At 40.7% G+C, this 15,259-nt stretch overlaps 1 protein-coding gene across 1 annotated transcript; it reads left to right on the top strand.

The window, feature by feature from the left end:
• The first annotated feature begins 1,823 nt into the window (after positions 1 to 1,823).
• On the top strand, positions 1,824 to 5,639 carry LOC140312747 (carbonyl reductase [NADPH] 1-like). The gene is made up of 7 exons (XM_072390540.1): positions 1,824 to 1,911; positions 2,705 to 2,819; positions 3,432 to 3,601; positions 4,460 to 4,567; positions 4,804 to 5,012; positions 5,118 to 5,171; positions 5,261 to 5,639. The coding sequence occupies exons 2-7, from the start codon at positions 2,707 to 2,709 to the stop codon at positions 5,432 to 5,434; spliced, it is 828 nt and encodes a 275-aa protein (XP_072246641.1). The 5' UTR covers positions 1,824 to 1,911; positions 2,705 to 2,706; the 3' UTR covers positions 5,435 to 5,639.
• Positions 5,640 to 15,259: the final 9,620 nt, after the last annotated feature.

Raw genomic sequence — 15,259 nt, 5'->3', positions numbered from 1 at the left:
CCGTGTGTAATAATTGGAGAATGACTTTTAAAAAAGACTCTTAGCGCCCCATGTGTCCTCTTTCATGGAGGAACATTGTAGGAGCTGAGACGACCGTAAAGATCTTTTGCTGGGACTGTGTTCCAGGTCACAGGCGGGAGGAGAGACGATGACAAGGCACAAATGATAGAAACCAGAAAAGCCACAAGCCTGGCAATGTGCCCTGTGTCAACACCTCCTGCATGTGCTGAGTCATGATTATCTGCAGGAATCTGAGTCATGAACGGAGCTTTCACGGCTCTGGATGTTATTAATACTGTTCACATCTGGATAAAAGGAACAATGCGTCTCTTTTGTGTGTAATAACATGTTTAGAAATGCATTTCCACTTTATTCCCTTGCATATAGAAATAACTTAACACTGTACACCACCACCCTACAAAAGGCTCTAAAGCAAACAGAGCTTTGTTTGCTGTTTATTCATCCATGAAATAACTGAACTTTGCTTTGCTAACTCCTGTCTGATCTCGTCTCAACATGTAACCCAAACAACTTGATTCAGTCTCCTGTCGGACTCCCCTGTAACGTTGACTGATTAGTGTGTCTGCATCCTGATAGGCAGAAAAGCCACAGTGTCTCCAGAAAACAAGGTGCGGCAGGTGCAATCGGTGGTATGATCTGGGTTCAGGCTGCTGAGAGGAAAATACTGACAGTTTGGTTTAGTAGTGGCTTCATTATGGAGAAGCTGTCTAGTTTCAGCTAATTAGGCAAAGAGTTTTTAATCTATAATGAAGGTATTTGCTTCAAGGGGCAAGCTCCAATTATACAGAGTTGATTTAATTAAGAACTGACAAATGCTGGTGTTGTGATTTGAATCTTTTCTGTTGAATCCTAATAAATCATGGAAAAGTGCCAGTAAGGGATGAACTTTTGCTACACAAATCCTCCATTTAGGCGAACTGAAGCTGCGCAGAACTCCTCCATCTTTCCTCTCATTTACTTCGCAAAGCGACGACGCTTAAATTAGCTTCTGATTCACAACCTCTGATTTGCGCGTTGAAGGGATGGACATAAAGGGCCATTTCACTGCTTTTTCACATGCTGATCACATAAGTTCGGGTCCTGTATGAAAACTACAAAAGTTAAACTGTTTGAATCTGAACATAATTATTCCAACAAGGGTGCAGATGTATTAATAGCAGATGTATTAATCAGAAATGGCCCGCAGTAAAGGGCCATTTCACTGCTTTTTTTCACGTTGATCACATGTGTTTCGCCCCTGTATGAAAACCACAATAGTTAGTCTGCTGAAATATGAACTGAATTATTCTACACATGGTCTTAAAAGCACACTTTAGGATTTATTTGTCTCAGAATTCACAGAAGTCCTTCCACTCTCCATGTTCACCTTTATTTCCATGAGGATATCCTTCATCTCACTACATAGGAAAAGTTCATGCATTTTACGTCGTTACTTTATTCACTTACAAGACTCTTCATCACTTGTCGACTTTGTTAAACTTCTTCTTCTCTTCTTTTATCTAGAAACAATGAGTGTGGTTCTCTTAATGTGGAGAATAATTCTGTATAGATTTGAGCTGTAGTTTTCAAACAGAGACTGGACTTATGTGATCAGCATGCAAAAAAAACAGTGAAATGGCCCTTTACTGTTTTTTAACAAATCAGAAAAAGGTTTAAAAAATTTACAGCCTCTTTAGAATAATTGTGTCCAGGTTTGAGCAGTCAAACTATTGTAGTTTTCAAACAGAGACTGAACTTATGTGATCTGCGTGTGAAAAAAGCAGTGAAATGGCCCTTTATGCTCAGCCCCTTTCATGCGCGAATCGGAAGCTGTGAGTCGTTTAAAGAGCCTCTTTTTTAAGCAACCTTTCACACCGCAGCTTCACGCAGGACCACAACACCTACAAAACAGTAAGAAACCTCCACTTCACCACCGTCTTTGTCAGTTTGTGGCTTATTGAACCAAAAGGAAATTTAATTATCGTTTAATTTCGGTTGAGCATTACTTCCACTGTGAATATAAAAACTGTTTAATGCTCCTGTAGGAGGCAGGAAAAACTTATGGCATGGCGTAATTTAGATTAACTGATGACAAAGATGCGGATAATCCAGGTTTTATTAGTAAGAGGATTGAAGTTTTACGACTTGCACTGCTTAATGTTGAAATAAAGCACCTTCTTTCCATTGTTTTTTAAAAAGAATGTCCTCCTGACAAGTTATGCTTTTACTGTTTAATTTAGATATAATACAGCAAATATTTTTGCGTTAGTTCACACCTTATTTGCTGAAGTTAGCCCGTATAAATCCTTGTATTTGCACGGCGGCTGAAGCTCATAACAACCAGCTCGGTTCTGATGATTCGACCCTGAAACTTTTTACTTTGAACACTTTATCTCTACTTAAACTGTGGATATCCTTTTGGTTCCATCTCTGAGCTCGACTCATCACTAGATGTATGAAATGTTAAGAGTTTCTGTGTCCAGTTTTCTTATTTTGTCCTGCATGTGTTTGGATATTTTTCCCATTTTATTTCCATGAAATTGTCGTTATGACTCCGTAAATCTTCCATTTTCAGTCAGCGCTCCTATGTGTGGATCTGACTCAGAGTTTGTTTGGGTAAAGGTTGACATTCTCAAGTTTTCAGGAAGTTTATTGTACTGCTGTTTGGCTTGTGTTTAACATCCATGGCTCTCCATGTGGTCAGACATGTCAACCCGGGTTGCTGTGGTAACGGGAGGCAACAAGGGCATCGGTCTGGCCATCGTCCGAGCGCTCTGCAAGCAGTTCCCAGGGGACGTTTACCTCACCTCCAGAGATGTGTAGGTAGCTGCGGCATCACCTGAACCGGGTGGACCGTGCACCTCGACATGATTTAACAACTGAAATGTAATGCTTTATTTCTCTGTGTACGCGTTCCTTTCACACACTCAAACTGAAGCAAAAACATTTTGTCCTCGAAATCCTCATAATCCCATACAATCAGACCGCTACTGCAGGTCATTAAAGACAGTCCGGTTTCAGTTTCTGTCAGCGGTGGATTGAAACGCAAAGCCTGAAATAACGCGCTGAAAGTTTCCACTTAAGTACCTTTAAACCTTGATAAGTAAAGTGCACAAAAGGTCAGATGTTCTCTTCCATTGGTCTCGTGTGGTTTGATTAATTAGTTGAACGAGGCAGCGTGACCAAATACCTTTAACAAAGGTGGAGTGCGACAAAGCTTTCTAAAATGCTGAATCACTGTGTGATGCAAAGGAGAATGGCCCACTGGTCAGAATGTGGTATTGCATCTGAGATCATATTAACAGAATTAACAGAATATAAACTGCGTCTTATCATTGCTCATAATGTTGTTCAGCAGTGTTTTCACTAAGTGCAGCAGATCTGCCTTTTGTGAGGGTGAAGTAAAGGAAACCTTTGTGGTCACATTGCAGCGGTCGAGGTCAGGAGGCGGTGGAGTCTCTGACCTCAGAGGGTCTGAAGGCCCTTTTTCACCAGCTGGACATCAACGACCTGAACAGCATCACCGCCGCCGCTGCTTTCTTCAAAGAGAAATACGGAGGAGTGGACGTCCTCATCAATAACGCTGGGATTGCTTTCAAAGGTGGGTTCCAAACAAAAGGAATACATCAAGTTCATTATACACTTCATGGTTGGAAGAAGCAGCCTCAGTCTGCAGTCATCTCTCAGGATTAAGTTACCAACACATCTGTGACAATCTTAGAGTTGTGTAGTTACACCTACACCAATAACTGCACTCATTTTCGGCTCTTTAAGACTTTATTTTGGCCCAAATGTACAATTATTCAAATCACAAGTCCCATTCTCACAGAAAAATTCAGTAATTTGTCACCAAAGCTTCAGGCGGAATGATTGAATAACACAGTGTGTGATAATTACTGACATCTAGTGGTCAGCATGGAGATGACAGCCTCTTGCTCTTCGAGCATCTCAGTCACTTCAATGTTTATTCTCATCTTCTGCCTCCTCCTATCATGATTTCTGCCTCTCCTCTTGTTTGGTGTTTTCTCTTCTTTGATTCAGCCAGTTCAAACGTAATAAGTTTGATCTTCCATGTCTCGAAACAGCATCCACACCTACTGATTCCCCCAGTTTAGTCTCTTTTTTTTATCGCCCTCTTCTTCTACGTGCCTTTTATCGCAGTACATAAGTGTAAGGCTTGTTTGAACATTGGTGGGGACACAATGAGTGAGATTTGTTCCTAAGAAGTTTAAGCAGCAGACACTTTGTTTCCTGCATTTCAAGAGTTTCTTCATTCACGTTTGTGGGTTGGAAAACCAATCAATTCTCACCCCAGAGCATCGGATACAGTTGTTTCGTCAAAGCTTTAATAAGTTAATAAGTTTAATAAAGTAGCTACTAAAAGCCAAGTGCTTTATTTTCTATGATGGATGGTTTGAGAAGGGAGGAAACAGTCACAACATGTGAACTCTCTCTTCAGCGGCCGACCCAACTCCATTTGCTGTCCAGGCGGAGGAAACCCTGAAGACAAACTTCACTGCTGCCAGAGACATGTTGACGCACTTCATGCCGCTCATCAGAGCTGGAGGTACCGACTCGGAACTGGTCCAGAGCGCAAATAATTACTTTTCCAAAATGCTATGATCTGATTACACAGAACTTGTCGGTTTTTTGTTTGTACTACCAATTATCCGATAACAGGAAGCAAAAAAGAGAAATTCCTGATAGAAATACACAACTAACCTGCTTAGATTAGATTGTGATATTTTGGATGGATGGTATTGTTGATGAGCGATTAAAAGCTTCTTGTTTGTGTGTGTTTAGGTCGCGTGGTGAACGTCTCGAGCTTCATCAGCAGACATACTTTGAACAATTGCAGCCCGGAGCTCCAGCAGCGTTTCCGCAGCGAGGACATCACAGAGGACGAGCTGGTCGCACTGATGCAGAAATTCGTGGACGAGGCCAAGAGAGGCGAACACAAGCAGGGTGGCTGGCCTGAGACGGCGTACGGAGTGTCAAAAACCGGCCTGACGGTATGATCGATTCATCACTTGTCTCAGGTGTTGCAGTCTTACAGTGAATTTATATCAAGCTTTACACCAGCTGCTCTAAGCAAACGCACCGTACTGTGCTCGCAGACGCTGTCCATGATTCTGGCTCGTCGTCTGTCCAAGGAGAGACCAAATGATGGGGTAATTGAAATGAAACACCTTTAGTTTATTTGATATGTTGAATAGTTTTTGAGTCTCAATGACAACACAAAGGTTCTTTTTGAGCTCAGATTTTGCTGAACGCCTGCTGTCCAGGATGGGTACGCACTGACATGGCCGGTCCAAAAGCCCCCAAGTCACCAGACGAGGGCGCCATCACTCCGGTCTACCTGGCGCTGCTGCCGCCCGGAGCCACCGAGCCTCACGGAAAGTTTGTGTCCGATAAGGAGGTTCAGCCGTGGTGAAAAGTTACAGCCAGCCGAGTGTGTGTGATAAGAACAAAACCAAAAGATTATCAGATTTACTGAAGATATTAAACGGAAACTGTATGTGTTTCGCATTGTATGTGCAGCTATACTCGTGCTTTTATATTTGTAAGATTTTGATTCAACACCATTTTCACACATGCACAGCAGCCCTTAAATAAACCATTATAGCCCCCACAGCGTACTTCCTGAATCCGTCGTGTTTGCTCCACTGTGATGATTGAATTATTCCGCAATCAGAGATGATGAAATGTTTTTTTACAACACAACACTTTCCATTAAAAGAACGAGGGATGCAGAGATACATCGACGTAGCATCTGCATCTGCTGGCATGCAGCTTGTTAACTGGAGTCTGCAGATTTGTCTGGTGCGTCCCGGTTGGGTTATATTAACTTTGTCCTTAAACTATAAATATGATAATGAAAGGGCAATATAGGCACTGCAACTAATGGTTAAACTGGCTAAAAGAGTGTTTTAATTTGTCTTTCATTTTTAGAGGAAGGCACAAGTGTAAATGATTCCTATAAAGGGTTTTTTCCACGTTTCTCTGTTTCTATTAAAACAATGTTATGGAAGACATTGTGATAAAGGGCTAAAAACATTTTATAAACTGTAGATTAGATTTTTTTTTATAATGCTACAATGCTAACTTTGTTTTCTTATATTATAATACATTATAATTGTGTTGTTTTCTAGACATGAAAGAGGAAAAGCAATCAGTATTTGCCTTTGGCCCAATTATTATATTTTTGAAAAAAAAAAGTGTCTGCTCAGAATCCATCAAATTAACATTAAAAACTGAAATAAGATTTTCAAAATGTTGATTTAGAAGGATGGAATTAATCAGAGGTACACGCAAAAGCATGAATCTGGAAAATTAACAAAAGAAATGTAATTAAATGGAGTATTATGTCGTATTAGTCTTTCAGTTGGGCTGGGTACACACGGCAGAGATGGCTATGACCACGGAGAAAGACAACCAGCATAATCACACTTACAGTCAATTCAGCATCATCTTAACACGAATGTTTTGGGGCTGCAGGAGCCGCTCATAAGCACCACACCACTGTGCAGCCTGGCGTCATATTCATGAATATAATTGATAATCACTTTGAAACAGGGGCCTTTAGATCTAAAAGGAGCTTCTTGTCTTTTCAGGAATGGACATGAGATGTGCAAAAGTGAGATACAAACCCCTCCTCAGATAAAAAGCGCTGAACGAACAAAGTGTGACTGCAGTTATAGAAAGTGACCTATCAGGGCTGCTCTGTTGCCACAACACAGACGAACCGAACTGCAAAGGTCAAATCGCATGACTTGCAGTGTAACTTATGATATTGGCATGCATCTAAAAAGCACATTCATAGGGGAGCCATGACGGCATCCACAGCATGTGCATGTGATAAATGACAGTTTTCCTGAAGCAATGCTAGGAGGGTTACATGTTGAGAGGGCTGAGAGAGCTGCACAGCTGGAAAAGCAGAGGAGGTCCAGACTGAGCCCATCCTGTATCATGTAAAGAAGACACTTTGGAGTCTGTGCTGTCTTTTAAACGTGCTTCATCAGTTTAGACCAAAAATGGTTCTTTATAGAATCTAAATGCACAAATAAAGAAACACGAGAGGCTGGTTTTACGCTCTTAGGGAAGGAAACTAAGACCAGAAAACCATATGGGCTTCAACAGTTCAACTGAGAAGAGAAAGAGAAAGAGAGTGACGAAAAGACGAGGTTCAAACGGTGATCAGGGAGGTGAATGCAGGTGAGCTGATATGTCACAGGGAACAGGTGAGGTGAGTGGCACCCAGGAGATAGGAGAACACATCCCATTTACTAATAAGCACATTTGACTCCTCTTTTCAGCTCTTTTCCTCACTTCTTAATGCCTGCCATCAGAGTCAAGACGAGGACAGAAATGAGGAGAGGAGTGACACATTCTTGCTTCAGCACTGACGTTTAAAACCGACACATTTCAGTCTGATGTCTGACAACTTTTCTACATTTTACATTTCATTCACAAAGCAGTGTTAACATGTCGCGTCCTCTTTAAACGCCACTGATGCCGCATCGTTAGTCATATATTAGTTTTTTGGGGTCTCAATGTTAAAGCAAGTTAACTGAAATGTGATGTTTTAACGCAAAATTAGCTTTTTAGGCAAGATTACGTTAAATAAATATGTCAAAATGAACGCGTTAATGCATATATACATATATAAATATGTGTATGTATGTGCATTACTGGAACGTTAAAACAGTGGGACGACATCCTAAACAACCTGGCAGGCAGGAAGAGGAGTTAAGTCCTTCATTCACTGATTAAAACCAACAGAAAACAAGCTTCTTTGGTTGCTGCCCCCACACTCTGGAACAGTCTTCTGGTGCATGTTGAATCTTGTTTAATCATAGGTAATCTATACTTTAATCGTGTTATATTACCCAAAAAATTTACCCAAAACAGAGATCCACTCCTGGACTGGCTCAGTACAGCGAGACTTTGATATAGTTCTGCCCTGCAGGAGTGAAATCTAAATACTGGTGGCATCTGTTAATGCCAATTATACAAAGGTCAGAAGAAAATCTAATTCAGATGGTTTGAAAGTGGACTGATAACAGTCCTACTGCAGCAGTCTGTGTGGAGCTGATGTATACTTTACGTGACTGTGGGAGATGTAGTCCTGTCAGACAAGAGTAAAGCTCTGATTATCTTGTAGATAAAAACTAATCCATTGAGCAGGAGCGATGGAGAGATGGCCAGAGACAGAGGGGAGAGATAATTCTCTAATCCCTGCTGTCTGCCAAAGGAAACCCCATCACAAGCTCACTTCCATGATCATAATGGTTGCGACTGTCAGTGTTTGTAAGCACCAAATGAGCATTATAATTACTTTATCGATCCTGTGGTTGGGAATTCCCTGAAGGCTGAAGCTCAGCTTGTGATTGAATAAACACAGACATCGATATCAACGCTGTTCACATGCAACACGTGATGAGGTTTGACAAGAGCTGCTCTTTCCTCTTGGCTGATTAATTTATCTGAGCCAAAGCACCACTGGATGTTTAGACAGCTGTTTAATGCATCTGGTTTCCTATTCAAAACCAAACTATGATAATGATTTAATTGTTTTTATGCAAATTGGAGGGGAAAATGCTTAAAGAAACAACAAATAGTGGCAGCAAACACACATTCTGTTGTAGATTTGCTGCTGTGTTTGGGATCATTGTTCTGTTCATGGCCTAACTGGATTTCAGACAGTTTCTCTGGACTGGCAGATCTGGGTGATGGTCCCTAGTTTTAAAAAGAATAATTAGAAGGTGAGTTTCAACTACAGGAGCAATCACTTTTCAACCTCCCTGGGAAAGTCTTCAACAAATTGTCTAACCTAAGGATCAGTGGAAGCAGTGTGGTTTTCATCCTGGTCCTGGGACCTTTGATGGAATATTGGAGGGTGTGAGGGAGATATCCAACCAGGTTGGATGTGTTTTGTGGACTTGGAGAAGGCTTAAGATTGTGACTCTTGTAATATCCTGTGGGATTATAGCATAATGAGCACCTTGTTACCGGCCAGTTAATCCCTGTATCAGTCAGGCTAAAAACTGAATATATACCTCACAAGCATAACATCCAAAGGGATAAGAAAATGTGATAAGAACTTAAGTCAAGATAGCTCAAGAAGTTGGGGAACTGCTTGAAGTTGCAAAGGTTCAGGGTTCAATTTCCAGGGAGCATCAATAACATGAATGTGAGGTGGTCTGCAGAGAGAAAAGCTTTGGGATCCAAGTGTCTGGAGGAATCACTCTGAGGTCAATGCTTTCAACTTTAGAGGTTCTGGGATCAAAAGTTATGACTCAACGAATCTTCAGGTCTAACACAAAAAATTATCGTATTTGTATGATATGATCAAGAATCCCAAAAAATACCAAATATACGATAATTTGACCATTCTGTGAATGTGTGGTTGTAATCGGTTGTAATCAGCCTGTCGCAACTGTCTGTCGGATTTTTTTGTGAACCCTGAAGGCGTTTCCATTTCCATGTGACAAGTTTCAAGCTAATCCTGCTTTTCTATGTGAGCTACAGTGACGTGCTGCGTTTGCCTCAGAAGTTTGTAACAGGAGGTGGCCTCCAGGCCTCATGATTTGGCTCATTAGTTCTCACTAACGCAACCGTGGGGCTGCTGATGAATCCATTCTGTACTGACGCAAAGCCGCGAGTGGCTGTTAGACGCTGTTCAACACGAGAGTGACTGTAGCGCATCAATAGACATATAATTAGACAAGATAATTTCCCTCAAAATACGATCATTTTATGTCTCTGGTATGATAATACTACATTTTTCCCACCTGGCAACACTGGGTGGGTTTCATAGAGATGATAAATAGTCAGTGGTGCAGCGTCTGGGTTGAATCCTGCCTGTTGACCTTCCCACTGTGGAGGGAACTGTGTTCAGAGAGACCTAAACAAGGGGTTATGAACTATAAATGGCCAAGTCTGTGAGAGCTTCTGAATTATTCGACTTCAGAAAAAACGCACAAGCTTTGAAAGGGTTCTGTGTAGTAAGTAATTTCCAGTGCATGTTGGACTCCACCAGGGATTCTATTCATAACTTTTATTGACAATATTTATAGGTGCAGCCAAAGGCCTGAAGGTTTCCAGTTTGGCTGGCCAAGGGTTGCATCGCTGCTTCATCAAATGATCCATCAGAGACCTCCAGCCGATCTGGGGTGGTTCGATGAGAATCAGCACCTCCAAGTCGAGGTCATTCCTCAGCTGGAAGAGGGCGGATTGCTTCCTTTAGATTGGCAGAGAGGTCTTGTTAATGATAGAAAGGAGTGAGACATCGACAGGTGGATTGGAGCAACATTTGCAGTGATAGGGACCTTGAACCAGTCGGTTGTGGTGAAAAGAGATTTAGAAGGTGAAGCTATCAACTTACCAGTCGATCAATATTCCAAGCCTCACTTATGTTCGTAAGCGATCTGTTGTGACCAAAGGAATAACACTGCAAATACAAGCAGCAGTAATTCTCTTCCCCGAGATAGGCTCGTCCTTCGGGCTTTTGGTCAGATTTGTTGTTGTTTCCCACTGGGAGCGAGCCACTGCCTCCTATAGAGATATCTGTCGGCTGGTTTGGGAACAACTCAGAGGAGCCGAGGGAGATGGCTAAAAAGAGGAAGGTCGAAGGATCACTGCTTAGACTGTTGCCTTGGCGACACAGTGTGGGATAAGTGACGGAAAATAGAGGACAACATATTCTCATCAAAAAATCATTTCAGTAAATTTCACCATATTTAAAAGAGTTTTCTTTGTGTCGTTTTAGCGTTCAAGTCTGTCTTTTCAAAGCATCTTTCAGAGGTTATTTTTTGAATGAGATCATATTTTGCTTTTATCTTTATCCGAATGTGAAGACCCTGAGACTATATTATTCTGCTTTTTGCCTCAGCTTGAATTTGAGCCCATAATACACATGTTTTTCCCAATTTCATGTCTTTGTGCAACTTTTCTCAGCATGAAGATAAGACAGAATAAGAAATACGAAAAGTCATCTTTATGGATGAAGAAAAAGTTCCAAGTGCATACCTCAGTCAAAGGGAAGTAAAGCTGAAAATGGAAACAGATGGAAAACTCACATGAACTATGCAAACAGTGGGCACTTAAAAACTCCATCAAATGTCTGCATTTTGATTTATATTTGGAAATAAAACAGAGGAGAAATAGTCATTTTCTTCACTGTTTCTACAAAAAAAGGTCAAACTTACAGCTGACCCAACCCATTCATGCAGATTCGATCGAAACATCATTTTGAATTAAATGAAAAGCTTAGATTGGAAAACTGATAAATCCAGAGGCCCAGATAGCTGGAGAAGTGGGAGAAATATCTTTGATAAAAGGTCTCTTTAGATGCTTATAGTTGCATATATATTACTTATATGTTTCTGAAAAGCAAAGTAATTTAAAAAAACAACTTGAATTTGTAGAATTATGCACATGATGCAGATGAAAAACGTACATTTCTGTGTTGCATTATTAATTTGAACCCAGCTGGGTGCCACATACTGATAAGTATCCCTTAATAAGCTCTGATTAACAGCAAATACATATTTTACCTCTACTTCAGAGGCCACCTATCCTCCAGATGTTTTTACTAGCTGCCAGGTTGCAGAACATCCTCCTTTCGCATCACACTTGTCGTGTTTTTCTTGCTCTTTAATCAACCAGGCAGCCCCCTTGTGATTAACTGTTTGACCATCTACCCTCTGGAAAAGACTGCAGGCTATGAAATAAATCTGTAGGAGGTGTATTAATATTTACAGCGACAGAATGAATGTGTTACCATGAGAAGTCTTCATGAAAGATGTATTAATTGCAGTTAGCTACAGCTGGCTTCAACTTGTTTCCCAGAGTTAAACTGTGAAGGCCATTAATTAATTACTTTCAAACATTTAGAAAGTAGAAAGTTTGTTCTTCCTATCACCATCACATGCTCCGTTATAAATTCAGGGAGCTGTGGATGGTCTTAATATGGATGGTCTCCTACATGACGAGGGCTCCAGAGCAGGCTGAGGCATACTGTGGAAACACGATCTTATTGCTGTCTTTTAAGAGTATTTCAAAGTATATCACATATTCAGTATTTTGTTTAATGTGTGGTGTTTGTCTTGGCTTCATGTGGGTATAAAACCCAGGCCTTCCTGTCAGGGACTGGCAGTTGAAATAGGTTGCGACACGGATTGACCTCTTCTAACCACGCACACTTCTGGAGAAATGCGACAGCCCCAACGAGCCACCTCGGGAGTGGCAGAAAGGTCATCCCTTTGTACCCTGATGGTAGCCGAGGGGCCACTTCAAATATGGCTAAATGGTTCATCACGAAGGCATGAAATTGTTTAGTTGTGCTTAAATTAAACCGAATGGTTGCTTTGATTTTTCTGAAAATCCCTTCAGACAGCTTCCTCTTGATCGGTTTACTCTGCAACATTTGAGGACACGTCACAGACACTAATCTAAAAAACAAATGACAACAAAATGTCTCAAACACACAAAACTTAAGCTTCTTAGCATTATTCAAATCTTTCTTTTCATTGACACCTTTGTTCCTTTCATCTTGGGATTGTTTGGCTTATCTTAAACCCACCTAAACAGCGCTTATACTTGCTGAAACTGTATCTATAAAAAACACATTCCAGCACCTGGAGTCAAAGTGATGGTCATTAAGCGAGAATTAGGTCCTCAAAATAACAATAACCCATTAGCTGTTCATCCACTTTATGTTACGGAGCTCGTCATTCTCATGTCCTGCCTCCTGTGCACTCTTCCCGGGCACAAATCGGATATATTTCCTGCTGTGAGACGGCACCCCACAGCAGAGAATCTCCTATTTTTAAACATCTAATCAGTTTGGATTGATCTCCATCCAGTGTGCTGTTCCCACTGCACAGGAATTACTTTGATTTACAAAAAGTAAAACAGGTCTGTCGTCAGATAAATAAATCAGAAGTAGATAATAGCAGAAACTTTACCAAATAATGAACCATAACTTGGAATGTTTCCACTTTCTTAAATATGGACACAAATCAAACAAAACCTATTATGTTAATCGGTAATGTTTAAAGACACTTTAAATACGATGTTCTCCTCTCTTCACAGTTCCAAAAGATAAACCAGCTTAGCTGAAGTATGTATAACATTTGGAAATGAGAGACATCAGAGTTTCAAACTCAAACCCCCCTTCAGTGCTTCTTCTTCAAAGGGCAAAAGATTCACCATCTTCCATCTCTCTCTTTCAGAGGGTTAATTTGGGTGCTGGAGGTCCTCTCTTTGTTCCCACTTCTTTTCTCTTTTCTGTCTATCTCAAAGGACACTGATGGCTTTAGGACCTAACCTCTGATCCCCACCTCACAAAACCTCTGCAACGAAATTCAGCTCAACACACTTAAAACTTGAGTAAGCTCCTGCTTTAATGTGCTTAAACATCCCATTAAATGTGTTACTCATGGGAAATTTTTTATCACTGACATGGATAGAACACACAACTGTTGAGGTTTTGTCGTGGTGCATTCAGGTTACAATAAGAGAGCCAGAATTGTCGACTCCTCGTGTCCAGGGCTTTAACTGAACACTTCTGACATTAACGCTGCAGTCTGCACTGTCATAGCTCCGCCTCAGTTTATATTAGTAATAAAAATCTATCATGGTATCAGGTTTTATGCTCTGCTCACTGGAAGTGTTGCAATTCACACTCTTCACCACGAGGTGGCGGTAAAGCAGCACATCACAGCTCTTCCCTGAGGCTGCTGATGAAAAATACCTGCACAGCATTTTAATGCCTCTTCCTGCTGCATCTGGTCTCTCCACATGATCTTCCTGCTTATTCCATCCTCTCTTGCTGTTGACTGAAGTCAGATTTGACAAACAAAACAGACATTATGTCGACTGTGACTCTGAATGGAAAGGCAACCTCAGGTGTGTGTGTTTTTAATGACCTTTACAGCAATGTGATGTGGTCCTTCGGAGAACAATGTGGGAATTTGAGTCAAATGATTTATCTGCCATTTCTTTGCTGTTTTATGTTTGAATTTAGCTCATGCTAAGCTAAGGTGAAGGGTTAGTGATTAAATATCACATTAAATGTCATGCTTAAATGTCAGGGAGGAAATTAAAGCTCTACAAAGTTAAAAATCTTGATTTTGTGCCATGTTGTCCCAGGTCCTTTCAAACAAATGTGCAGACAAAGTGAGTTTTCCTTTTTCCTTGCTCCCTTGCAGGAACATAGATATGACATCAAAGTCAGAGGTCGCTGAATGAATGTTGAACGCAAATGACTGGGCAGCTCTGCAGGAAGCCGACATGTCCACTCCGGTGATTTGTACTAACAGGACCCTCTTCTTTTAACCCCCGGCTTTGTAATGGAAAGGACATCGTGCTGACACCAGATGGATCCAAGCTACTTTTGAACCCTAAAATGAATATAGAAAAAAATTACAATATCAGTAGGGGACATACTTCAGTGCAAAACACACAGCAGGAAGGAAGCTTTTAGGACAGAAATAGTTCAAACATGGCTGAAAGTGTTGGGAAATACCACCACCTAGTGGACAAATAGGGCAATTAGCAGATAATGTATGTAAATATGCTCCTTGGAGCTTTGGAAAATATACAACATGAACTGCAATATAATTATTCAGCACCATGAGTATTGACACATACATTTCAGGATACTTTGAAAATATCTTACTCTATTACTTTATTGCTATTGATATTGCTCTAAAATGCTTCTGAAATCATCAAGTGTTTGCTTCTATTAATCTGGGATTATAACAATGTCATAATCTTTATTGCAGCACTTTTAAATGGCTACTTCTTTCATGTGCTTTGATGGAAACGATGTCCAAAGTTTATATGCAAAGCACAACAAAAGGGAAAATGTCTTATCATCATTAAATTCATAATTTAATGCACACACAGACTAATAAAGCCAACATTTTCCCTTTGGCCATGTAGTCTCTTTGTAATGGTCGGTCACAAATGGGAGAGATACTTCAGAAGATTAAATTTATCTCCCACAGAACAACACCAAAAGGTCTAAAAGCCTCTTAGTGATGAAGCTTTTAAGCCTGGACAGTTTTTATTCAGCGGGTAAATACAGAGATCTGTGGAGCTGCATATGTTATTTCAATTATCTAATCAGTAATCTTATGAAACTGTGAAATGACAGTGTGAAAGACATTCTCACTTAAAAAGCCACAGCATGATTAATCAAGTCTTCAAGCTGCACTTTTTCAGCTTGTTGTTTTGGTTTTCCTCCACT

Source organism: Leuresthes tenuis, unplaced genomic scaffold (assembly GCF_036924035.1).
Source record: "Leuresthes tenuis unplaced genomic scaffold, fLeuTen1.0.hap1 SCAF_8, whole genome shotgun sequence".
NCBI lineage: Eukaryota > Metazoa > Chordata > Actinopteri > Atheriniformes > Atherinopsidae > Leuresthes > Leuresthes tenuis.
This window is presented reverse-complemented; position numbering and strand designations above follow the sequence as displayed.